This window comes from Urocampus carinirostris, chromosome 16 (genome assembly GCF_059441175.1).
Source record: "Urocampus carinirostris isolate Australia breed hairy pipefish chromosome 16, RoL_Ucar_1.0, whole genome shotgun sequence".
Classification (NCBI taxonomy): domain Eukaryota; kingdom Metazoa; phylum Chordata; class Actinopteri; order Syngnathiformes; family Syngnathidae; genus Urocampus; species Urocampus carinirostris.
Genome location: NC_142364.1, coordinates 17,162,980 through 17,190,126, shown reverse-complemented (window position 1 = coordinate 17,190,126; position 27,147 = coordinate 17,162,980). Strand labels below are relative to the sequence as shown.

At 41.8% G+C, this 27,147-nt stretch overlaps 1 protein-coding gene across 2 annotated transcripts in view; it reads right to left on the bottom strand.

Annotated features, from left to right (window-relative positions):
- Positions 1 to 511: 511 nt before the first annotated feature.
- The window catches only part of grk3 (G protein-coupled receptor kinase 3), a 45,060-nt gene continuing 18,424 nt past the window's right edge, over positions 512 to 27,147 (bottom strand). The window contains exons 2-22 of one of the 2 annotated variants that reach the window (XM_088355381.1): positions 25,950 to 26,026; positions 20,826 to 20,899; positions 20,628 to 20,729; positions 19,576 to 19,650; positions 19,444 to 19,505; positions 19,309 to 19,360; positions 17,775 to 17,866; positions 17,211 to 17,310; positions 17,061 to 17,139; positions 15,463 to 15,593; positions 15,297 to 15,391; positions 14,178 to 14,285; positions 13,533 to 13,599; positions 12,607 to 12,707; positions 12,443 to 12,509; positions 12,278 to 12,373; positions 11,661 to 11,823; positions 8,602 to 8,738; positions 8,450 to 8,491; positions 5,799 to 5,912; positions 512 to 3,443 (exon numbers count right to left, since the gene is read on the bottom strand). In XM_088355381.1, the coding sequence (XP_088211507.1) occupies positions 3,279 to 3,443; positions 5,799 to 5,912; positions 8,450 to 8,491; positions 8,602 to 8,738; positions 11,661 to 11,823; positions 12,278 to 12,373; positions 12,443 to 12,509; positions 12,607 to 12,707; positions 13,533 to 13,599; positions 14,178 to 14,285; positions 15,297 to 15,391; positions 15,463 to 15,593; positions 17,061 to 17,139; positions 17,211 to 17,310; positions 17,775 to 17,866; positions 19,309 to 19,360; positions 19,444 to 19,505; positions 19,576 to 19,650; positions 20,628 to 20,729; positions 20,826 to 20,899; positions 25,950 to 26,026 (1,999 nt within the window). In that variant the 3' untranslated portion in view covers positions 512 to 3,278. The remainder of the gene's footprint in view (positions 3,444 to 5,798; positions 5,913 to 8,449; positions 8,492 to 8,601; positions 8,739 to 11,660; positions 11,824 to 12,277; positions 12,374 to 12,442; positions 12,510 to 12,606; positions 12,708 to 13,532; positions 13,600 to 14,177; positions 14,286 to 15,296; positions 15,392 to 15,462; positions 15,594 to 17,060; positions 17,140 to 17,210; positions 17,311 to 17,774; positions 17,867 to 19,308; positions 19,361 to 19,443; positions 19,506 to 19,575; positions 19,651 to 20,627; positions 20,730 to 20,825; positions 20,900 to 25,949; positions 26,027 to 27,147) is intronic. The other variant, XM_088355382.1, reaches the window with a different exon arrangement.

Genomic DNA, 27,147 nt, shown 5'->3' with positions numbered 1-27,147 from the left:
CAAGACTCTGCCTCGCCCCGACTCCTCCCGACTCAGCGACCCCAACATCGCCAGAGACTTCAGTTGCTCCATCCGCCGCTCTCTTGATACCCTGGCTCCTGACAAGCTGACAGACTGGGCGGCCTTCAAGGAAAGTGTCCTCCAGTCTGCTCACAATGTCCTCGGACGCCCGCGATCCTCCCCGAGAAAGCCCTGGATATCAGAGAGGACACTAAACATCATAGACCAGCGGCGTGAGGCCCGACTCCGAGGCGACCTCACAGAGTATCGGAGACTGAATCGCCTGCGCAATGTGGCCATTGCTGAAGATAGGGAGAGGTTTTGTCAGGCAGAAGCCCAACAGCTTGAGTCCGCGGCCAACAACAACAACATGAGCCGCGTATTCAGTCTACTACGCCAAGCCCGTAGCGGCCCACACATAAAGACAGCCCTGGTAAAGGACTCAGACGGCAACCTCATCATGACAGAAGCCAACTGCCTCGAGCGCTGGAAGGAGCACTTTAGCCTCCTCTTGCAGCACAGCACCATCCCGGCTGATCCCACCCTCCTAGGGGCTGCGAGCACAGCACCTCCTAACGACACCTGCTGCACAGACCCTGTAACACCCGAGGAAGTGAGAGCTGCTCTGAAGAAGCTGAACACCAAGAAAGCCCCCGGCATCTGTGCCATTACCGGCGAGATGCTCAAGGCCGGCGGTGATGGCATGGTGGAGTGGCTAACCCGCCTATTCAACCAGGTGTGGGAATCGGAGCAGCTGCCCACCGACTGGACCAGAGGAGTCATCTTGCCCTTCTGGAAATGCAAGGGCGACAGGCTTGTCTGTGGAAACCACAGAGGCATAACCTTACTCTCCATCCCGGGCAAGGTCTTTACCAGGATCTTGCTCAGCCGTGCCCTTCCAGCAATCAGAAGCTGCCGCCGTCCCCAGCAGGCTGGCTTTATGCCCAACCGCTCCACAACGGACCACATCTCTGCCGTCCGTTTGCTGATAGAAAAGACCCGTGAATTCCGTAAAGATCGCCATCTGTATATCGGATTCATTGATCTGAAGGCCGCCTTTGACACCGTCTGCCACTCTTCACTGTGGAACATCCTCCAAGCTCTCAGAGCACCACCCAAGATCATAGCCCTGTTCAAGCTGCTCTACAGCAACACAGAGAGCTGTGTCCGTATCAACGGCATTGACTCCGACTGGTTTGCTATCTCCAGCGGCGTTCGCCAAGGCTGTGTGGCTGCTCCCGACCTTTTTAATTGCATCATCGACCATCTGATGTTCAGGGTTAGTGAGCGCATCCCCGGAGTGTCTTTCGGCAACTACCACCTGACTGACCTGGAGTATGCTGACGACACCATCATTCTCAGCACTTCCTACAGCCAGCTGAGAGACGCTCTGGGCATTTACAGCGAAGAGGCAGCGCGGCTTGGCCTGCAAGTGAGTTGGACGAAAACCAAGTTCATGTATGTCGGTGATGGACCAGATCCACCTCCCATCCAAATTGGTGGCGACATCGTAGAGCCTGTCAAGAGCTTTGTATATCTGGGGTCCATGGTGACAGACAATGGGGACCTAAAACCAGAGATTCTCCGCAGAAGAGCCCTGGCAGCATCTGCTCTGCAGTCTCTCTGGAAACCACTCTGGCGGCACCAGACCATCGCACGCAAGACGAAGCTCCGCATTTACAACCTCGCCGTACTCCCTATCCTGCTTTATGGCTCAGAAACATGGCCCCTGAACGACACCCTGGCCACAAGAATCGATGGTTTTGATAGCAGGGCTCTCAGAACCATCGAGAACATCAGGTGGCCCCAGCGAGTCTCCAATAAAGAGCTCAGAGCCCGCACGTGCCAGCCCCAAGCATCTTCCTTGGTCGCACAACGCCGCACCCGCTGGTTTGGCCATGTCCTTCGTCTACCACCAGACCATCCGACACGAGCCATTCTCCAGTTTGACCCAAAGGCCGCAGGCTGGAGACGACCACGAGGGAAACCCCGCATTCGATGGCTCGACGTCGTTGCGGGCGACCTCCAACAACACGGAGTTGCCGTAGAGGATGCAGAACAGCTGGCACAAGACCGCCAGCATTGGAAAAACCTGGTTCATCTGGTCGGCTCAACGCACAGGGACGGGACCCCCCGACCTTCGCTGGAGCAATAAGTAAGTAAGTAAGTAAGTGTGGAAATGCCGGTCTCTTGTCCGACTTTTCACAAAAAGAAACAAGCATGCATTGTTACGTGAATGAGGGCTATGTTTGGTTAATGGATTCAGATAACTAATTTGAACAATTTGGTAAACAATACATTTTAATATTTTATTTCCTAACAGGCCTGAACAAAATCATTCAAGTTTTAGACTCGGGCCAGACTCAGGCCCAGGATCCTACCCCTTGTTAGTGGTTCTTGTCAACGGATCGACCTCGAATTAGGTAATTTACCGCGGTTAAAATTTACAAATTTTGAAGGTTTTTTTAGGGAAAAGACATTGCGTGTATACATAAAGAAATACGGTGCAAGCAAAAAAGGCTAAGTTTGTTTTTCTTTCTGTGCATCCTGGTCCAAAACGGCCCAAAGGTTGTCGACCACTGTTTTAGAAGACTGCAGTATCTTAATGAGAGTGTGTAATTATGGAGACGAGAGACTTCTGACGTTTTTAGCTAGGATGCTAACGTGGCTAGCACTGATGACAAATCATAAAAAAAAAACGTCTCCTTTCCGAGCTCATTTCCTAGTTCCTTGTGAGCACCCCCCCTCCCAACAGTGACATAAACAAAATCAGGCACGGGGGCGTTTCTGCGGTGAGGTGACTACTTCCTGTCTCAACTCCGCACTACTGTGAACATGTTGATGCAAACACTGAACACAAATATATATACACAACCCCATCCCCACCACCACTACCGCCACCAAAGTCTATATTAGCAACAAGCTGGAGTGGAATCTTGTTGCTAGCCAATCAGGGGTGAGTCTCTTCACTTCCTTCAGTGGAATGTTAGGCCCGCCCCTAAAAGAACAGTTCATGTTGGCACTTTGCATTTTAGAATACATGGGGGAAGGGCGGGAATGGTGGGGTTTGTGTACGTGATGCCCCAAGGGGGGGGTCCTTGCTTGAATGTGTTTGTGTGGTGAGGGGCGGGGTTTTGCCACTGAAGGGGTGGGGTCTTCATGCAAAGTTCTTGACATGCTGCTTCCACTCCATGACTGGCAAGGTCCCGCTGCGGGAAACATGAGGAATGATGGCAATGTGTGCGTTTGTTTGTGTCTGTGTATATGTATGTTTGTGTTCACAGGCCGTTGCTGTTGCGATGTGTGAGGGGGGGCTTGGAGAGCTCCACAACGCCGCCGGTGCGACTCTTGCCGATGACTTTGGGTGCTCGGCGCAGCAACTTGTGTGCCTCAGTGAACGCCTCCGTCAGCTCCTTTTTCCACTGCACCAACTCGGGGTCACTCTGTAATCACGCACAAGATATACAGGGTCGTGAAAAAGTGTTTGCCCCCTTCCTCATTTCTGTGTTCTTTTGCATATTTTTCACTCACAAAGGTTTCATATCACACAGAGATCCAAGGTACTATAAAATGCAGTTTTAAAATGTTAATTCCGGGTAGTAAGGCACAAAAAAAATTAAAACCTATCTATGTGGAAAAGTAATTGCCCTCTGAACCTAATAGCACTATTTAAACATTTACGACATTTGGTCATGAGACTTTCAAAACTCTGGAGGAATTTTGGCCCACTCTTCTTTGGAAAAATGTTTTAAATTTGCCATATTGATGGGTTTTCAAGAGCGAACTAAATGTAAAATGTAAATGATCTGCATTTATATAGCGCTTTTCAAGTCAATGAAGAGATTCCAAAGCGCATTACAATGTGCTTCACACTAATCCATTTACATACACTCACATACCGATAGCAGTGTCAGCCATCCAAGGCAACTACCTGCTATCGGGGGCATTACTGATTCATTGTCTTGCCCATACAACATGGAGGAGCCGGGAATCGAACCTGTGATCTCTTGATCCCAAGACGAGCGCTTTACCCTCTGAGCCAATGCCGCCCCGTTTAAGGTCACACCCACAGCATCTCACCTAGATTTACATCCAGGCTTTGACTTGGCCACTCCAGAACCTTCATTTTGTTAGTTTCTTAAAGTATTCTGAGGTCATGAAGCCATTTTTAAGTCTGTAGGCCTCCAGCGAACAGTGGAGTGATCGACCAATTAAAATTACTCCAAGAGTGCGACAACGCTCATCTAAGAGGTTGCCAAAGAACCTCAAAAAACATCCAAGGAACTGCTGGCCTTGCTGGCCTCAGTTAAGGTCAGTGTTCATGACTCCACTATAAGAAATACACTGGTAAAAAAGGGGCATTGATGGGAGAGTTCCCAGGCGAAAACCACCGCTGTCACAAAAAAAAACAAAAGAATCTTGATTATCTGTAAATCCTTTCAAGGAACATTCTTTGGTCTGATGGAAATTGAACTTTTGGAATGTGCGCAGCCTGTTACATTTGGTGAAAAAATGTCACAGCATTTGACGAAAAGAACATGAAGCCAAAAGTAAAATATGGTGGTGGCATTGTGCTGGTTTGGGGCTGCTTTGCTGCCTCAGGTCAAGGACAACTTGCTGTGGTTGACGGAATAATGAATTCTGGTAATTACCAGAAGATCATCAAGAGCTATCAATTCATGTCCTCAAACTTAAGCACTCTCGGATCATACAGAGGACAACGATGTGAAAGACGTCCAGCTCTGAATGGCTTAAAAAACAAAAAGAAGGTTCTGGAGTGGCCAAGTCAAAGTCTGGATTGAATTAATTATCAATCAATCAAGATGGTGTGGTGTGACCTTAAACAGGCAATTCAATGCTAGAAAGGCCCAAAATACAGCAGATTATAAACCATTTTGCAAAGAAGAGTGGTCCAAAAATTCTCTACATTACAAATTATCATGAACATTTGATTGGTTATCGCTGCCATGGGTGGCCCAACCTGCTTATAGATTCAGCAGACAATTATTTTGTCAAATAGGGTAAGATAGATTGATTTCATTTTGAGCCTTACTAAGGGAATCAACATTTTATAACTTTGTATTTCCTTCGGTTGTCTCTTTGTGATATTAAAACTGAGTGTAATCTGAAACCTTTGTGAGTGATAAATATGCAAAATACACAGAAATCAGGAAGGCGGGAAGTACTTTACACGGAACGAAATTAAATTTTGTGCCAAAAAAGGGAGGGGACATGGCTTTGTATTACTTCTAGGTGGTTCAAAACAAGTTTGATAAGATTGTCTATTTATAAGGCAAAACATATATAAATATAAGTAAATATAAAATTTACTTTTAGATGTTTGCGGGCCGTTTTGTCAATTTTTTAACCCAATGCAGCCTGCGAATTAAAAACTTACCCATTCCTGTCATAAAAATAAAGTAATTAATACCTAAATAAATTAAAATGTGTGTGTCTGTGTGCATGCGGACACGTGTGTGTATTTGGGTTGGGGGTGAAACAAACACACACACAGTCGTGTACTTTTGTACACAAAAATATGTCATTTTTTCTGCAATTACATTTTAGACCTGAAAATTTAATACTTTCACACATTGACACAGATATTTTTCCTGGTAGTTATCATACAGTTATCTTCAATTTGCCCATGCCTTCATGGCAACCATCCAACTCTGCTGCAAGCTTTTTGTGAAAGCTGACCTGAAGTCTGCATTGGCGCTACTTTTTCAACATCTATTAGAACCCTCTTCTTGGTATTGGGAGCTTACTTTTGTGTTGATGAAAAGTTCCAATCTTACCTCGCACTGCAGAACAAACTGCTTCCCCCCTTTAATGCGCAGCAGGATGCACTTCTTGTCTTTAATCTGCGTTTCTTCGACCGAGACGATCTGTTCCATGGTCAGAAGGTTTTGCTGAGAAAAAAAGTGATGCGGTCAGTCCAGTGACCCCAAAGCCAACCATCGCAAAAAGCAAAGCAACACGGCAAAACAAGAAGCCTGGCGGGCGCCAGCTAGCCAAAGACGTGCTAACAGGTCATGTCATGCCACCCCTTATAATCTCTTGTTCAGAAAGGTCTTGTTGTTTAGGATACTTGGTGGGCAAAAACCTGCTGTACGACCAAAGTGGCTCACACTGCTTTCCATATACCTGTTCAAGTGTACCAAAAGGCCACCGACTGCAGCATTTCTTGGTTCAAAGTGGTCTGGTTGAGGCTGAGCAGTGGGAGGCAGAACAGTCCGAGCATTCGGGTTGAACTTTGTGTATCACGGGTGAGAGTATTGGCGTTTATACAGTTGCTGCATCCTCTCAACTTGGGAGACAAACCATGCCACAACTACACCTTCTGTTTAGGCAAATAATCCACTTGATTGGCCACCGTGTCCGGCTCATATTTTGTCAGTGTGTTTCATTTAGAAAAGAGAAATTCCTTTGACCGGGATTTGGCAATCTCACTCATGGATGAGAATTGTAGGACAAGACTCCTGGCGCTGATGGGGGTTAACAGACAAAGTAATTCAGAGATGGAGTCCTGAACGTGGATTAAGTTGAATTCCTCCTCGAACAGAACTCACTGAAATTATTGTCACCTTTTCCAGAGTCGTGCAAAGTTTTGTCAAACGCTGAATGTTGAGTCAGGTGTGGTGGAAGAGGGAAACATCTCAACTGTGCAGGACTTTAACCTCCTCAGCACTGTGATCATAGACCGGAGGTAAGATCTTAAGCCCAAGCCAGAGTGTGACACGGATTTCAGCTATGGTCAAGCCTAAATTGTCAGGCATTACGTTCGAGTCAGGCTGAGATTTCTCAAGGACTTAAAAAAAAAAAAAACATATACGTTAATCAAAATATATATACTAAAACGATGTGGGAATACTAAACTGTTGAATGGTTTTGGCCACGAAATACTGTGGTCTGCAAAAAACAACAAGTACTTTATTAAACTCTTGCGAAAAAAAAAACCAAAGGAATCCTTGTCTCTGTCTATTAACAGCCCATGATTGTTCTTTTTGTCTTTCTCTCTTAAAGTGCTGCACTAGATTCTTAAGGACATACTGCCACTGTGGTTTATAGCCCAATTTTCAACCCATCAAAATGACAGACCGCATGAAAATCTTTCCCATCAGCTCTTAAAAAAATATCAAGGATGGAAAATTGACAGTTAATGTAACCGTATATAGATACAGAAATATAATAATGTCAATGCATTTTACAGGCTTGTTTGACGTAGATTTTGTTACAAAAGACAGGCTTTAATATGTTTTCATACCTCACCTTTTCTCCGGAGTTCCCAAAAATAAAATCCGAAATTTCGGGTTTGCTTTGGGCTCAGTCCTGCAAATCAAGTTAGGTGGTCGGGCTTAGGGTGGGTCGGGCTTTAATTCAGGCGGCCCTGGGTTGGGCGGAATTTCTTTTGCCCAATCTTACCTCCGTCATGGACGTTTTCAAACTTCAGCTTGGGACATACTGATGGCTTGACATAGGAATTGCAGCTTTGACATCATAAAAGCCCACAAGACACTAGTTTTTAGTCAAAGTCTAACTTTTGGGGAGACAGCGGTGACGCAACAGGCGGCAGCAGCAAGGAGAGGCGGGGCAAGGGGCGGAGTCTAAAAGCCTACGACAGGGGTTGGGAACCTTTTTGACCCAAAGAGCTATGAAAAGTCGATTTTCTTTTTCTTGAGAGAGCCATACTAATATATAAAAAATTCAACAAAACCGCCAAACCAGATCTCCAGACAAAAGCTAATACCTCAGGGCAATTCATTTAACTATGTTAACTATGATTTGATCAAATTAGTGAAATAATAATAATTCCAGAGCCTGTATCCTATATCCATATACCACTTAAAATTTGTCTCCCTCCTCCAGTTACTTAAAGTGTGTCGAGGCTCCATTATGACCATCGTTTTTGTCCTAAACAATTTTTTCCAAACGAGGTCGAAGCAAAAGTTTACAGTAAAAGTGTCACAAAATACTGCAAACAAGGATACTAACGTATTAACATTTGGCACAGACAACGCTGGGCAGAAAAAGAAGGGAGTGCGTGTGCTGCGTGCATAGCTCCTACTCTCCCATATAAAATGCTCTGGGTGCTTGGTTGGCATTTTGGGTGTTTACAGTTTGTTCTTTGGGTTTTTATAATAACGTTTCTCAACAGTGAACATACATTGTGTGATAAGCTTCCATATAAAGAATTTCTCAGTGACTTACAACCAAAACAAGGTCTTTGATGTAACAATAAGTGCCCTCTATATATAAACTGGACTGAACCTTTAGCAACGTCAGTGTTGCTCTGGCAACAGATGCACAAAATTTAGCCTCACGCAATTCTGAATTGGAGCAACATAGAGATTTACATGAGCTGAATTTTATACTCATGAAAAGAGCCATATATGCCTCGCAGGCCTTAGGTTCCCCACACCTGCCCTACAACATAGCCGCCACTCACCGAGTCTTTGAGCTGTGTCAAGTGTTTCGCCAACCAAGTGTCCTTTGCGTGTTTAACACACACACAAACACACACACAGTGAGAGTAGTTTCCACGTGCACACATAGACTAGGATGACCCGCATGCAGTGTGTGCGGCGGCAGGAGACTGACCCGTGACTCTCCTTCGCCCCGCCACTCGACCCGGTTGGGAAACAAGTAGAAGTAGCGCCTCTGCCACTGCGTGAGGAAGGGGTTGCCCAACTTGAGCATGTAGCCGTGCATGATGCAATCCTTGCCCAGCGCGTAATCTGCACCACAAAAAAGACAACAAACCAACGGATATGTCATCACAAGAACAATTTACCATGGGGATTTCTCATAGATTTCACAAAAGATAAGGACAATATATCAGCTATGAGCATGTTATAAGTACCAGCTGGTCGAAAATACAATTACCAATTGTTCCTGTTACCAAAAATTTGTTAGCGTTATGCAACCAACCCAAGCCTAATTTATAGGTCCGATAGCGCTTGTTCTTATCCAATCAGAACGTTACGATGACAACATCATTATGGTGTTGTCGGCCATCTTTGTATCACATGTGATCCATACGCTTGTACAGTGGTACCTTAACATACAAATTTATTTCTCTCTGGGAGCAGCTTTGTAACCCGAAACATTTGTAATTAAAGTGTTTTGAATCAAGAATGATTCGACGCAGTGTCTGGGGAACCTGCAATGTTGATGAGAGGTATTGTGAATAATTGGTAGGGGTGAAATTCGTTCCATTTTCCTCAGCCAAAAACTAATTTGGAGAAGTGTTAGCGGTTGATAAAGGCATTCCGGAGCCTTCACGATCAACTCACCGTGAAGATGATTAAAGGGAACCGGAACAGATGTTTGTTGTACAGTGTTTTGTTTTTACTATGTTGAAGTTTATGCTGGCGTTGGCTCGACTATAACACAGCACCCTATGAGCTTCACGGCATGACGTATAGCTGCTCCCTATAACGTTAATTTGGTATATTACCAGGAAAAAGAAACCTGGACACGCCTTAAAAAAATCCAGAATGTCTTTATTCAGTCATAGGTTATGAATATATAAAGTTATCTGCAAAGACTGTGTAGAGAAAACTTTGCTTCTTTTATAGCATTAGATGCGCCAAGAAATAAGAGTGAGGTGACATCTTAAAACTCATGAAGGTCTATAAAACGTACATACCCCTTTTGCAGTAAAAGTCTGTCGGAGCTGAAAAATCGGAATCAATTTCTTTGTGAAGTTGGTACGGGGCTGACGACTTCTTTATAGTACGCCAAGTGTTTTTATACACCGTGATGCCATGAATATAACTTTGTATATAACAATTGAGACCCTTTTCGTCTTTTGAGATACGTTTGCATAATAAGGAAGAAATTATACGGGCGTGGCTTAGTGGTCTAATGCAGGCGTTTCAAAGTCATTTCAATTCGGGGGCAACAAGTTGGGAAAAAAAACATTCTCACAGGGGACAGACTAGTAAATCAATGGCATAAAAAGTGTGCCTTACCTGGGGAGCTGAGGGTCTTTTTGGAGGCTCAAAACTAGACATTATTAATGGATGTACGATTTTATCAGAAAACAATTATTGAGGGTTTTCTCACATTTTCTTTTCATCACTAACATTTGGTCCCTTTTAGCGTTTATCAACTGTGTAGATGTAAAAAAACAATGTCAAAAAAGAAAATATTTGAATTTATTTAGGGCTGCAACAACAAATCTAAAAAATCTATTAAAATTGTTGATTAAAAGCGTTGGCAACGATTATGTCCATCGATGCATTGTGTCGCGCGATTTATGCTTCACTTAACACATCACGGAGCCAGTGATGTCACACCAACGTGAGTCAACGAGCATAACACGGTGAGGTGGACAGCGAACCGAGGCAGTATTTTCAAAGGCTACAGTAAATTAAACTCATGAAACATGGCGGGCGCGGAGAAAACAGTTCGACCAAAGTCTTCTAAAGAGTGGGAGCACTCTACACTTCACAAAACGTAACGTCACTTGCAAGCTTTGCACAAGATGATGAGGGAGCACTTAAAAGAAAACATTAAGTCACAGACGAGGATGAAGGGAACTTGGTAGCAGGGTAAGCCGCTACATTAAATGTTTTAATTCGTGTATGGTCTGCCTTTTTTAAGTAAGGAAACGTAACCTTAGTCTTGTAGCTCGCTGATGCCGACGTTTGCGTGCGCGCGTGTCTGTGAGAAAGATCCTTTTTATTTGTGTTAAAAAATGTATAATATTAAGGACTGTTTATTTGTGCTTTATAAAAAAAACTTGCAGACAATGGTGGTAAAAAGTTTAAGATTAAGAATCACGTTTTCAATTTCTGGCAAAGTCTGAGTTATTATTGTGTCCTTGTAAATTGGGCCATAATGCATACTCCTACCATACTTTCTCATCTCATTAGAAAACAGGAAACAATGACAAGCTTCATCATGAGAAAGACATCGAAAAGAATAATCAACAGATTAATAGATTAGTAAAACAATTGTTAGTTGCAGCTCTAAATTAATTTCCACTAGTTTATGTAACTCATGGGAAACTCATGCAGACTGGAAAGTGACCAAAATTACTAATTGAAATATATTATACTTAAAGATTTAAAAGTCTGTTTTATAATTATTATGTTTACCAATTGGATCTAAAGCTTCTTTAAACTTCTGCAAAGACACACACGTCCTATATATTTTTTTCGTATTGCGTGAATGGGTAAGTGTGAAGCATATTGTAAAGCGCTTTGAGAGGTCTTCATTGACTTGAAAAGCGCTATATAAATGCAGACGCTGGGCAGAAAAAGAATTTACCATTTGCCTTAAACATTTTGGGTCTGTGACTTTTATTTTAAATGAAATAAAATTGGGGTGGGTTTCCTCAATGTTCTCTGGTTGATTCAAGCCAAGTAAAACCATGTCACATTTATTTGCAAAGCCCTTGATCACAAAAAGTCTCAAAGGACTGCACAGACCACAATCACAACACCCCCTGAAATATCTAAAACCTGCTTGATTAATGGTAGTCAGCAAATACAGCTACAGTGAGTGTTGTAAGTGGCGCCTGGCATTGGTGACATCCAGTGGACATGTTTAAAACTGTAATTTGTTGACTTGAGTGAGCTGACTTTTCTCTTGTGCGTCTCTCAACATTGTGTAGCAAGCGTGAGTTTGTACAAAAGGTGAATGCTGACCTTCCTCGTGTCCCAGCTGCTTATTCTTGGCCCGCTTGCGAGCCTCGTTTTTGTCCGTATCAGAGTTGACGGCGTCGTACACGGTCTCTGCCACTTCCTGCTGCCAACGCTCGGAAATCACAAGTGGGAAGTTCTTGTACAGCTCCTGGTCGCTATCTAGGAGCTAACAAAAGACAGGGGCTTAAATTTTAGGACAAAATACTTGAAACGCATGCGTGTGAGAGAATGTGAGCAAGTGCATTAAGACTGCAACAAGCAGCCTGACAAAAAGGCAGAACTTATTGCAATAAAACTGGGATTAGCACCATCGGAAATAGAGACAGATTTTATTCATTTGGCTAACCATGGTGGCACATGGATGCACTTGTGTTTTTCTATGTGGATTTTGACCTGCATGGAGGGTGGCTGAGCACATGAAAAAAACGGGGGCAAAATCTTATAGGTCGAAAAAACAACATTTGGCCTTTTGTCAAATTTGGTTATGACCAAACAAGAGTCTTATTTCATCCTTTTTGGTTTTGATTAACTCAAATTACCTTGGCTTGTGAGAGAAGGAGGAGATGAGGGGCTTTGTGTTAGTGCACGTCTGTGTTTGTCTAGGCATGTGTGCCGCAAACCTTGATGCCCTTTGTGTCCTCCTCGTCGAACGATCCAATGTCAAAGGCATCAGCTGCATTAACTTCCCCTCTGGGCGGGATGAGTGGAGGTGAGTACTGGGTGGGCACACACACACATTCAGGTTAAGCTGGTGCCTAACAAGCGTCCATCAAGGGAGAAATTACCTTTTGCAGGTAAACCTGCTGCCAGTCCAAGCCCTTAAAAAATGGATGACCTTTGACTTCCGCGGCCCTAGGTGGACAGGTCACACAAGCGTATGGTTAGAAGGTTCTTTCATCTTCATGCTACTTCACGCCTCCCCACACACACGCATTTAAGCTATGCTTACCCTCGTCCCTGGCAGCCCAGTCTCTTTGAGACATCACGCTGTAAGAGTCCTTCCAGAAGTTCTTTCAGTTCGGCTGTGAAAGAATCAGGGAGCTCCACGTTCTGATGGAGAAGAAAGGGGACCATGGCACAAGGCAAAAAAATAGTGTCAGTTCCTTTATAAAGAGCCTCAAAACATAAAATCTCTTTCCATCTCCATTATGGGTTATGGCCAGGATGCAATTTGGCATCATCACATCTGAAACGTGGTCAAAAGACAAGAGCTTGCTGGCTAGTTGGGTCCACAAGGGAACCAGCGCACTCGACCAACATGAAGTGTAGTGGAAAATCAACACGCATTTTCTCGGCATAAAAAAAAGAACAAAACAAAAGGCCAACGAAGACTAACAAAGCGTTACGAATGTACAAAAATATATCATCCTTATATCCTAAACACAGAGCGGGGAAAAAAACGTTAAAAATGAATGAACATATGAGAACTCCCCGCGACCCGACCTCGGATAAGCGGAAGACAATGAATGGATGGATGAGAACTGCTCTAGATCTATGTAACAGTGGAAACCATTTTAAGCACCTAAAGAAATTGCTTGGAAATGCCTGTTTTTGTCTCAAGAGGAAAGAAATTGAGTCAAAATGCTGAAAATGAGAAGTAGCTGACTACATCAGTTGCCTACTTGCACATTCAATGAAACTAATTGAATGATTGTAATTGTTGGAGGGAACATTGCAGTCAATTCACACTGGAGCTGGGATATCGAAACAAGACGGATACCGACCAATAGACCCACACAGACATTCTTAGAAAAGGAAGTGCCGACCAGGTCCCAACAGTCAGGCACCAAATGAACAAGCCTTTCATTGCTCCATTTGAAGATTAATGATGGAAAATGTCAGTGCTATGTTGATGTTATCCATTGCTTGTCTTACCATGGTCAGCGTCATCCTGTCAATTTCGTGTTTGTCTTTGGTCTTGTGCTGCCTAAACGGGCTGTGCCTAGAGGGGGACAGGCACAAAGACACGTTGTTTACCTGATGGACAAGTTTGCAAATGAACAAGAAAAATACTTTTGGAGTTGTCTGGAGATGCCACAAGGCGGCAGCAAAGCTCTACTCGTGTTCAAAAGCATAAACTGCCACAATCACAAGAAAGAAATGGTTTCACTTATTTGTACAGTTGGTATTTGTGTAAATGTTATGGAAATATTTCCCAGTCAAAGGCAAATTGAGTTAACCTTTTTAATCCAATAAACTGTAAACCCATAACTGACTAACTAACTGACCACCAACTCAGCAGTATACATGTTTTTGCAGTTTGTCATTTCTGAATGTCGTTGTTGCTGTTCTAAAAAGACAATTAAAAAAAACAAAGAAAAGATATACTTCTTTTTGAAATAGCAGCTACAATATGTTTTTTCAGTTGGTGTTATGACAATTGCATCTTTCTTTGTTAATCTTGTTGTGTTCAGATTTATGTTTTTACACTTCGTGGACACAGTTTATTTCAGCTAAAGTGAGAAAGTCCATAGACCACTTCTAGCATGGGTCAGTATGGCGATAAATGCGGCTTCTTACCCTCGGAGAAGCTTGAAGAGCATGCAGCCCAACGAGAACCAGTCGGCACTGCTGTCGTACGCCGTTCCCTTCTGCAAGACCTCGGGGGCCATGTAACCGTGGGTGCCCCTGAAACATGCTCATGTCATTACCCATCCATTCAAAGTCAAATGTCTGAAAACATGCAATATAATTAGCGCATGAAGGAAATCTAATTTTAGTGTAGGGACCATGTGGGTGCCATCTAAAGGACACAAGTCGCAACTAAAGTCAAGAACTCGGTTTTGCATAATGCTCCAGCAGATGATGAAATGCCCCGACTCCCCATGCTCATCTCCACCATAAGAATAATGAAGTTGGGCTCCAGTCTAAAAGGTCTCTACTTCTATTGGAGGTTGAAAAATGTCTGACAGCATTGATGGATAAGAAAATAATTCATTTTCTGTTAGTACAGGGCACTCGCACAAGCTCAGCATAGCAGTTGATATTCAATTCTAATGTTGTCGAAAAATGTTTTTCTGTAGAACACATTCTATTTAATTTTCAAAAACTATTACAGTGGTTACAAAATACACCTTATGGTGCAACCTGGTCACATTATCAGTGGCTCTACTACGGTCATCGGGTATTTCGGGTCTTAGTTAGACACCCTCACCCAAGTGACCTAGCTGAGGATGAACAATTAAAGCTTGACACATGTGTTAATGCGATGGCACGTCTTTGGACGCTGTACTTTTATTTTAGCATCGAAATGCGCATATGTACCAAGGTAGACAATTGTTCATTTGATGCACCTTTCGCGGATCATTTAGTGTTAGTGAAGTGGGCGATTGACAGGCGCCTAACTGTGATAATCAACATCTTCTTTCAAAATGGATGAGTTTCAATCAGAAACAAAATTAATTCATATTAGTAAATAGGTATGTCCTCTGCTACTCATGTTTTCCTTGGGTCTAAATGAAGCATGTGAAAAACATATAGTTTTTTTTTGTTTTTTTACAAGGGGAACAATGACGAAGCATAAGAGTAACATCCTTCAGAAAATGATTTCCCTTTGCTTGAGGAGGAAGAAGAAAATGGACTATTTGCAGGCAGCCTATCAGAATGACGACATTATTAGCTTGCACGAGGTTAACTTACACACTGGCGTGTGGTTTCTTTTTTGAGAAATCACAGGCGAGGCCCAGGTCGGAAATCCGAACGTGTCCGTGCTCGTCCAGCAGGATGTTGGCCGGCTGCGAGTAAAAAGAAGGTGGTGTCAGCAACGAGCCACATAAGGGGGTATGACATTGCGGTCTTAGCCCACCTTGAGGTCCCGGTAGACCACAAAGCGATTGTGCATGTGCTCCAGGCCTAGGATGATTTCGGCAGCATAGAAGCGCATTTCCTTTTCACTGAACACGCCGTGCTGGGACAGGTGGTAGTGCAGATCACCACCTAGTGCGAGCACACGTATATAAAAGCGTTGAATGAGTGCAGGTTCTAAGAAAGCTTTTTCTTTCATTAACATTGCATGTAGGAAAGTGATGCACAGAAATTTGAGAATTGTGTCATCAATAAGGCAAATCATTAAAAAGCTAACTAATCAACCACCAAAGTTGATAAAGTCTTATCTGCAGGCATGAAAATGGGCCGGTGGTTAAAAGGGTGACATGGGTGTGGAGGAGATATGTCCAAGTACACTGTACAAGCCCAAAAAATGTTGATGTATTATTATCTTCATTTATTATCTTGAATTTGGCGTCAAGTCGTTCGCATGAAAAAGTTGAAATGTATTCTGGACAACTCAACTGATAACAACCAGGCTAAGATTATCCCCAGAGCTACATCTAAAAAATTAAACGGTTTTATAGCATTTACATGGACTTTCTTGATATGTTGCATTATCATTGTTTTAACTTTCTGGCATAAAAATTATACATGTTGTCGTTTAAATCAACTCTGTTGACTGTATAATTGCACGTCATTTTATAGCCATTCATCTAGTATATTTATTGCCGTCAGACCATGTGTTTTATTGCTATGCTAATTAAGAATGCTTGTCAAACGGTCATCAGAGCTTTGATTAATATGAGTATTATTGCGGTTTTTAAGAGTTTTAAACTTGCAAAGATTGTATCGATAGTTTTTTACAAATACAGTATATAAAGGTCCCATTTCCATTCATCTGTTTCCCCATTAAAGAGAGAACTGTGTAAATAATGAAGGATCAGTTAAATAAAACCAAAAGAAACAAAAAAAACAATAACTAAAAATAGAATTGGCAAACGTGCCACGGATTGAGCCAAAAATGTGCCGGACGGACTAGTTTGTGCTGAGTGTGATCATTTAACCTAGATTTCTTTATTGCACTTCCGTTCAATACCCCCCCTAGGCAACTCTGGACCAAATCATTGCAACACATTGTGGTTAGTATTTTGAATTTGCGTATTTCCATCTGCAAATAAATGAATAATACAAACTCACCGAAAAAATCAAAAAAGTGTGTTGGCGTTGTAGATCTTGACGTACGGATTCAATGAACTGCAATGATTGACCTTAGCGATTAGCATCCTCCTAGTTCGTTTAGAATTTAATCTATGTATCAGGACATATGGGCTGCAGTTGACCATTTACCATCCTGATTGGCTAGAAACACGGAATTTTGGTTTGATTTATCTGTTGCTAAGCCCAACACGCAACTACTCCCACCTAAGCGGTGCGCCTCAAACAACCAGTTAATTCCCTGCGAAATATCCCAACCTTATTCCCAAAATCTTTTCTCCTTGGATCTACACAACTCACATATCTCACCCTTTTTTACTTCAAAACGGTACATTTCTCCAAAAAGTGAGAGATTTTAAGGCCTATTTATACAGTTCTTGGGTTTGCTAAAGCTTGTTCTGCAACTATTGGTAGAATTACCATTCATAAGGTCCAAGATGAAACAGAGCTTGTCTGGCGTGTGGAAAGCGTACGTCATGCACACAATAAATGGACAGTCCTGCAGAGAAAAACCAGGTTAGCGCCATCCAGCCTACCATGGCGTGACCAACCCGGACACAGTTAACCTACCCCGGTGCTGACGAGTGACAGCATGATCCTCTCATTGAGTGCTAGTGTCTCGCCCTGCTTCATCTTGATGCGTTTCTTGTCCAGACACTTCATGGCGTACCTGTGGCCAGTGTGTACAAACACACACACGGACACATACACACACAAATATATGAACTCGCACACAAGCGAGCATGCTACTTGCTAACAAGCAAAATAGGCTCCCTTTCACAGAGCCTTAAACACTTGGGCAAGGAAAAAAAAATGGTTGACTCGGTTTAGTCGAGCACAATCTTTTTCCCCTATTCTAATAAAACAAACAAAGCATGCGATCCAATTAAAAGGCTACTATCCTCATAAATAAGGTTGTTTTCCAAAAGGGGCAAATAGTAAAACGTGGCAACACAGCCGTGGGTGCATAGGCAGTTGTTGGTTAGAGCCTGGTTAGAGGTTGGTTATAGTTTCCCCGGCTAATGTTTTGAAATCGAGTCAAGCATAAAGATTAAAAAATAAACTCCTTTGTACACTGTCCATCGAGACACACACAGTTATAGAGGAAGATGCACACAACCATGAAGTGCTTACATCTTTCCGGTGTCGGCCTTCCTGCATCCGTAAACTTCGCCAAAGCCTCCGCGGCCGATGATTCGGTGAACGCTGAAATCGTTCATGGTCAGCTGAACACAAGACCAAAAGGGACCGATTTAAAGCTTTTGTGATCTTCTCGTCAAAAGTATCGCACATATTTTGTTTTTAAATGCCGTGTCTTGTATTTTACTTAAAGGATTGATTGATTCAAAACATCTGACATATACATCAACATCTAAAGCATTGGCTGCAGTTAACTCCCATTTACAACAAACATTTGAGAGAAGTTTTGCAATGTGTTTTGTTTTTTTGCCTCTCATGAAAGACCGCTTCAGCAGAACAGGGCATTTATTTTAAAGGTGTTCTTTGGACCTTCGGTTACTTAACACAACATCATCTCCAAACAGAAGAGCAGCTTTAACGACAGACTGCTGTCACAGTCTTTTTCCACGGACAGACAGAGGAGATCATTTCTTCCTCATGCCATGAGGTTCTTTAATTCCACCCGGGGGAGTAAAAGCCCACATTAAACCCCACCCACACATTTGCATATTACCCTATTTTTATTACAGTGTGTATTTTCCATAGCACTATTTAAATACTCTATAGAAAAACGTTATATTAGGTATTTTTGTATTTTATATCTTTATTCTTTTATTTTTCAACACAAGGATACTGCTGGAAGTGTGAATTTCCCTACGGGGATGAATAAAGTATCTATCTATCTATCTTTTTTCAAACCTAAGGGATCTGAAAGAAAACCCATCTGGCGAGGCAATAGTTTTAAAAATGGTGTTGAAGAAGCTTGTAGTTAGAAAGCAACTTGTAACCCTTGAGGGACATTTAAACAATAAGGGATGGTTATAGCAGCCTTATTCAAAGGTATACTCGTGACTTGAGTGAAGATTTTTGTTTATAGTAACGTTTTGTAAAAAATAACTTTTGTTTGGGTCGTTAGATTATACTGCATACAGTGACTGTACTACCTTTGAATAGTCTTCGAGAGCCTTGTAGTAGTCATATCAATAGTTGTTAAATTTAAGTGACGTCATAACGCTGATTTATGTCCTATCCAATAAAATACTTGAATTAAAATGTTTTATGCAACCCTAGCTATTACTGCAGTTTTAATTCCAAGGTTTGTATAAATGAAAAATGAATCACAAAACACTATTTTGGGGGGGTTGTGCCATAGAATCCGATGGGCTTTAGAGTGCAGAAAGTATATTATTAGATTCATGCAATTTAAGGAATAAAAAATACACTATGATTTTGTTTTTTTTAAATTAATAATCATTTTTAGAGCAGAAAGTAAAATGTGTACAATGTGTATAAAGTTCTCTGGTATCAATATCGATGACTACTAAAGAGTTGTGTATCAGTCTGGAAAAAAGTGATATCGTGCATCGTTCCAACCAAGGGAAAAAACACCTCAGGTTTGTTTTCTTGCTATCCTTTTTTAAAAAAAGCATCTGTTCAACACAACTGGTGCAAATCCAAGATCTCCAAGAAGTGCACTTGCGCTACTTACGTGTATGTTGAGCTCCACATTCTTCCATTGGCAAAATCTGGTGAACTTGTCGCTGTGTACAAGAGGCGGTAACGGGGTTAGCAGCAAGTTGGCAGCTAGCACTGCGGCTGCTCTGCGGCGCAGAGGCTGTCTCACCTCTCGATGAACTTGAGGAAGATCTTCCCCCGTAGGCTATCGCAGATCTCCACGATGTAAGGCTGCCAAGGACACATATCAGGAAGTGTGTTAGCATAATGAAACTCGGTTCTGGAGATTGCTGTGCACTACCTGGAACAGTGTGGGTGGCACAAGCTTCTTGGCCAAGTGACTCTGGACATGGTCTACGGCTTTTTTGGAGAACGGCTGAAGAGAAATCAAAAGGAAGATTTTCACAAGTTACATCAAATGAGAATTTAGGAGGTGGGGTTGGAGGAAGGGAGTTATTTGGTGGGCGGGACCTTACACCAGGGGTCCCTAAACTTTTTCCTGTGAAGGCTACATAACTTTTCTTCACAGAACAAAAGTCAGAAAATAAATAATAAAACTATTAAATAAAATATTACCAAATAACAATCTCTGGGTTCGTCACAGAAAAAAAGTCCATAGAACATAAGCTTTCTGTTCCGGCGTGAAGTCTTTACAGGTGTACGTTCGGCCTAATCATCAGAGCGCTGGACTATCAGTTGTACAGATGACTTGAGAAAAGGTAGTAGATTTTATCTCATAAAACTATTTTTAATCACGGTGCGAGAGACGAGTGTCAATCTCGGTGCGCGACTTGCATTCTGAAGATAATAAACTATTTTCTATTCTTCTATTCTAAGCATTGTAAGTGAAAATTTTATTGTATTAGTGCGTGATAATGAAATAAAACCCAATGCTTTCTAACATATCATCTTTATAACTGGTCGTCTATTGCTAAGGGTTTGGCATGGTCAACCAATACAACACTGGCACGATTCCAGTTACAGCCAAAAATGTACACCTTGATATTAGTTATTTTTCAGATAAAAAAAAAGTTAAGTACAGTATCCCGAAAAAAAATATCAAAATGCTCTATCGTATTCTTATGGGGGCTGGACCAAATGAGGAGGCGTACCGTATCCACCCCGCGGACTGTAGTTTGAGACGCATAGAAAGATCAGGTCAAAGATTTGTTTTATAACTAGGGCAAGGTCCAGGACAGGGAGTGGTCCGAGGTTGGGAAGGAAGTCAAGTGCCAGCGCTTAAGATAAAAACCTGGTACAAGGCTATTTCTAAGACGCGGACAAGGAGAAGGTCTATGGCAAGGATCAGGACAAGGACTATTTCTCTTCCTGTGTGTTTGTGTTCATCCTCACATGTGAACACGACAGCAGTTCCTTCATGATGTATCCGTCGTAGATCTGCCGACTGCGGCTGAGTCTTTCCTCCTCAGAGTCCAACTTCTCGTAGTCTTTGATCTGAGGGGGAACAAGACGAAACCAGAACAGAGACAGGAAGTTAGCGAAGGGCAACTTGCTTCTGCGAGCCAGAAAGGAAAAGCGGGAGATACTCACCTCCTCATAAAACTTGAGCTGTGGGACGGCCTCGTCAATTTCGTTCATGCAAAAGTCCTTAAAGAGCAGGAAGCCTGCAGACAGGGTGGACGACATCAGTGTGCAACACACACATTTCTAGCTCATCCCACAGCCGGCACAAGGAATTGAAACATTAAAACACATCACACATATCAACAATATGAATCAAATCTGCGCACATATCAATAGCTTGATTAGTTACCATGAACACTAACAAACATATCCCAAGGGGAAATCAAGGTTATGGGGGCGGAGCCAATCCAGGGATCACATTGCTGATGGAGATAGATGTGCTGTTGCTATGGTGACTGTCCCCATCCTGACGAGAAGTGCGTGTATGTACAGGCCCGCATGGGTCAAAAAGAAGCGTTGCATCAGGTGGTAAGGCGGAGGAATCACGTGATATCACGCAACAGCACTCAAAAGCAAACGCCAGGTTAAAGGACCCCAAAAGAACACGATGAGGAAGACAGGAAGAATCATGCTTAAACTGGCATATGCCAACAGTGTTAACCCAATTTTCTGTATTATTTCTCATCAAACTTAAGTGCAAGTCAGTGGCTCACTTCAAAATCAATATTGAATCAGGGTGGCTATTGCAAATTCAACATGTATCACTATTCAGTCGTTACAATCATACATATCACAATACACTTTTACCCAAATACATGGCCTTTTTAGGTGACATATATGCTAGTACTTAAGATGAATTTTAAGGGTTCGAAAAAGGTCATATGCATAATTCCTCTTTTAATGTATTCTGCTGTTAAAGCAGTTCATGTTTTGTGTGTACTCGAAATGTTTGTGCAGATTGTATTTTTCTCATACTATGGGGTTTGAACTTGAAGTTTTTGTCTCGGCTTTAATCGAAGTTAAAAAAGGTTACCTCTCTTGATGGAAAATTTGCAATTATATTTATATAATACCCAAGTATTCAAAATAATTGTAATCCTAGCAGTTTACATGTACACATAAGTAGCGGTCGTTCATTCCCTCTTTGGTTAGCGTCTGTTGTACTGGATGGATAAATTAAGCGGAAGTGTTTTTAGTATGAATGAGTGGACCATAGAGAGTCCAATACTCTCAAAACTGAATCCAAATCAAAAAACAGCGATGCGGCTATTGTTGACAGCATGACTCAGGCTGATCTCAAACTTTGCTGCCACCTACTTCAGATATCAACGCTGGTCAGCAATTGCATCAGAGCCTTGATTAGGCCGAGATGTAAAAAAAAAAAAAAAACGATGTTGTACCCCATTGCTGACCAAGTTTCAGAAAATAAATCATAGATTTTTGATGTAGTATGAGAGAAAAAGGGAGAGCAATCTCAAGCCTCCTGATCTTCCAATTCAGAGGCACTGTCCTCAAAGTCCACGTGATTTTCCCTGCATCATCTGTCAGATGATATCTGCTGGACTATTGCCACCAAGAATCATTCTAACACCTTCAAAAGCTTAAACCCACTAAAATGCAATTTATTATTTAAATACATCGTGGCTTATACCAGCCACATATTTAATAATTTGCCTAGTAGGAGTTATTTGGGTAACCACATTTTATCTTGTTTGTGAGCAAAGATCTAGCCTTGAAACCAGACTTATTGTTGTACCAGGAGGATGAGTGCCTGTGAGATTCAAGCGCAATTCAGAGGCGAGTCAAACATTAGCAGAAGAGAAGACACGGCAAATAAATTTGATTGTGAGTCCTGTTTGGAGCAAAGTGGACACGACTGGCAAGACTATGCAAGCTCTGCACCTTTTCAAACAAAAACATATTCAGAGGCCATGCTGTTTTTATTAGCAACCTCACTCAGAGCCCCTCGAGACAGCAGAACTGCATCATGATCCTTAAGAAATGGTGGGATTTTACTGGAATTACACTGGCAAATAAATAAGAATTAATGCATTTGGCTGGGCATGACGACCACGATGGAGTTACAGCCAGCCTCACAGGTGCATTGTGGGAAATACTTGAGTAATCCCCCTCCCCCCATTTCCCTTCTCTCTTTCATTCTCAGCGTGTTGCTTTATTTCTTCTTTCATCAATTTCATTTCCCCCCGTCGACCAGCTAACACATACGCGAACACGTTTTTCGGCTGCTGTTGCTGTGGAAACCGTAGTTGCCTGGCAACACACAACTCTCCATCATCCATTCCACAAGTCTGACAGATGGAACTGGAGAACGCCAAGGCGGACTGAGAACATGAACGAAGACACCAACGTTAAAACAAATTTAAGGGTTTCTTTTGGGTTTTTTGGGGGAGGGGGCATTATAAAGAGGAAAGTAACATGACAGGCAGCAATTAATGCAAACCAACAAAATATGATTAACCATGAGGATCGACTCTTGCTTGCTCTATCCTAAGCATTGAAGTAGCAGAAAAAGTGACTCTGAACTGCAAACAATCCTCAGGCCTAAGTTCCTCTGCTCTCACTGCAGATTAAAGAGTTACTGCAGGGGTAGCTAAACTGCTCCCCCAGTGTAAAAAAACATTTGAATCTGATCAACTATTTTTTACAATGCATCTTGTTTTTTAAATAATCAATGATGCAAATTAACTACACACTTAAATGTAATAACTTAATAATTAGTTGTAATCATTCTAAACTTACCTTAGCGAAAATTATTTAGGTTTCTGTTTTGGTGCGCTTGATATAGTATGAGAAAAAAGTAAAGGAACCCTTGTATCCTTCAAATATTTTTTATGTGTACCTTTGACAAAAACGTTAAGCCGGCTTTGAGTTAGTGGCTTTCCATCTGTGCGTGGCTATGCACAGTTTGAATTGGATTGCAACATGGGTCCAAGAAACACAACAATGTCCATTGAAATCAGGTACTATTTAAATGTCATGCACAGATGGTGTTGCATACCAGTTTTTCACTTTTGATCTTTTTTTGCTCCCCCCAACTTAATGCTTGCATACATGTCCGTATTTAAGGCGGGTAGCACACCCCTCGCATGTGCTTATTGCCTTCCTCGTTTGTCCTAAAACGGGAAACGCACAAAAGGCAACCTTTGACAATCGAGACATGGCACTGGCGCCGGAAACACACATTTTCTTTTTGATAGCGCTTCTCCCTTGTGGCTAACTAGGAAAGGAATGTTAACGCTGACGTTTTCAAATCGTGATTCTTTTGGGAAAACGAGAATGTTTGCCTCTGCCCAAGTAGACAAGCTCTCTTGCAGAATAGACTGCTTGAATATGTGCGTCTCTTATATATGTGTGTATTATACATTGAAATCAAGGAACAAACCCAATATACAGACTCAAGCATTTGTTTAACAGATAAAAGCACTGTACATCATAAACTTTTTTTTTCTACAAATAACCATTGTATTGTCAATTGTAATCTTGCTGCTTTATCGCACTACTGTTTTGATGAAGGACATGGTCTACTTTTCTCCACATGTTAAGTGGTTATATGAAATAATGATTTGTTAACTGACTCGGGCACTTGTGCAAATAAAGCTGCTTTCCATTTGGGACGTGATGTAGGCAAAAAAATTCCCAAGTACTTATGTTATTAGTGTAACGATACAATCTCAATATATTTTTGCCAGTTTTGTTTGGCAGGTCGTACTGAAAATAATTAAAGATTAATTCTGAACATTTCAAAACCACCCACTTTACTTCAGTTTATATATAGATGCCATCCTGTGGACGTTATGGAAAACTGCTTTTACCTACCTTTGATCACCCATGATCACATTTTTATTAGCCCGCCGCCTGTCATAAAATTAATAATATGCGGTCCACCATTAATATTGACCGCAGTATAAAATACATTTGCACTAAAAAATAAAAAATAAATAACCATTTCACGAGATGATGGCAGTAGCCCTTTGGGCCACCTTGTCCATGGCTTTCTAAGAGGATTTTAGCCCACCGCATATCTGACATGGCAACTGTAAATTAAAGAAAGGAAAGGTGACTGTGAGGGCCGCCGCTTCCAGGAAAAATGGAAATTGGAGTATTTTTTTCACCGAAATGCGAAACAACTGCGTCTGCCTAATTTACCAAGGGACTGTGGCTGTTTTCAAAGAATATAATATCAAGAAGAATTGTCAGACGTAACATGCTGACTACAAAAAGCCAACTGGAAACAAACGCTGTGAACAGGTGAAGCAACTTGAAGAAATAATAAGTAAAATAAATGTTTTCCCAGACAGACTTTTTGTTCATTTTATAATGGTGTGCGATTTTGTAAAAAAAAAGCCTGTAATTTGCAATATATATATTCGTTTATTTTCTTTACCGGTTTATTCCTGAGCTTGGGCAAGGTATACCATGGGTGAGTCGCTAGGTCACCACAGAGCCACATAGAGACAGACAACCATTCACTCTCATTTTCACACCAACGGACAATTTATGGTATCTAATTAGCCTCTCATGCATGTTTTGTGTGTTAGTGTTAATGGTTTAAAGAATGCCAGGCTGAATAGTCAACCCTCACACATTTTCAGCTTACCAAATCTGTACCGCTTTCTGAAAAGTTTGGACACCCCTGCTTTAGCGTGTTGAGAAGTCCAACTTTGTTTGCTATAGAAGGCATGTTCCTCTACATTTTGGGCCCAGCCGCAGTCGGTCCAGAGTGTTTTGTTGACATGATGGATTATAGAGAACTTGAAATTGAAAAAGATTTTTTCAAATGTAGGTTCATCAACCTGTTTTAGAATCATGTGTACAGCTTAGACTGCAACATTATTGACACAAAAGAGGACATGGGAAGAAAGGGGGCAGGGAGAATGTTTAACCAATCCGGATGCAGAACACAATCCACAATGAAAATCCAAGAAGTTGCAAAACCACAAAAAGTAAACCGCGAGGGCTCACATTATATGCATATTGGGAAAATTGGGAAATTCTTTTGGGGACCAAAATCTGGCACACAATAACCCTTTATTTACTTATCATTGCAGACTTTTGGTGAATTTTCTATTTCCTCTTCGTGTACTGTATGTTCCTTTTGTATTCGTTAATCAAGTACGACTGTTGCAATTCCCCAAAGGGACCTGTGTTGCAAAATGCCAGGTTGTGGCAGCGATCTTGCAGTCACACAAACACGGGTGGCATATCAGCTGGCGTCTCCCGGCTACTCACCTATCTTCTGGTTAAAGATCTTGTCGAAGGCGAGTTCGTCACGCTCCTCCAGATATTTCTGCATCACGCTGCGGATGCTGAGAACAAAAAGAGGCACATCAATCATCACAGACATGTCAGCGCACACACGCAAAACAGGAACAGGTGTTAACAAAGCAGCTGGAGGAAGCCATGAGCACGTGAGCGCCACGAGGGAAGCTACCATGCACTCAGGCCAGCACATCCGGACTTGGCTGCGTACAGGCAGTTGGGCTTCCTCCTCACTCAGACAGACCTCACTATGCAAGTCGAAAATTCTACATACTACCAAATGGGAATTTTGTATATTTATAACATCTTGGCGTACACTCAAAAGTGAATTATCGTATGGGGATGAAGTACCTCGATGGAAAATTGTTATTTGATGGTCAAAGTTGAAATTTGGCATAAAATGTGTCAATGTTAAACAAAATATACAGAAAATTACGGCTGCAATGTTTAGCTGACAGTCAACAAAAATTGATGCGATAAGAGCTAACAATAAATTTCATTGTCGACTATTGTCGCCAGACACGGCACCTCTACATGGCTATAATCTCTGCTGAGAGACATTCATGCTCAAAAGTGTCTCTGTATCGAGCGGTAACATACAGAAATTAAGCTGTCAACGTTAAAAAAAAAAAGTACCAAATAAATATTTTCTAAATGCAGACCTTGCGTATCATGGCAGTACCTCGCTGAGGCACAAACATGTACGTTAGACAGTTGCATGTCCAACTCCCCTTGGTAAGATTCAAGTAACACTCGAGTGATCAAGCAGTCAATACAGTTTTGATGACATGCATTGTACATTTTATATGCGTATATTTAGCTATAAAAGAGAACTCGAGTGTTAAATGCCAGACTGTAGTTGACAAACATATCTAAAATAAACGCACGCAGTACTGAGAATAAACGTCAGTTGTTAAAGTGTTAAAAAAGACAAATGTCAGTAGTTGAAACCGCTCTGATTTAAAACTCGTGAGAATTATTCAGTACATTTCCTACAGACCACCATATATATTTCACAAAATGCAAAAATATGCTTTACTTACTGTTCTACTGCCACTAGTCTGCTCTTGGTTTATAGAGATACTTGATTTTAATTAATCTAATATATCTACCTGACACTAAAGAATGGATAGAGGTTTATTTATAGATTTTAAATACTGTAAGGCTT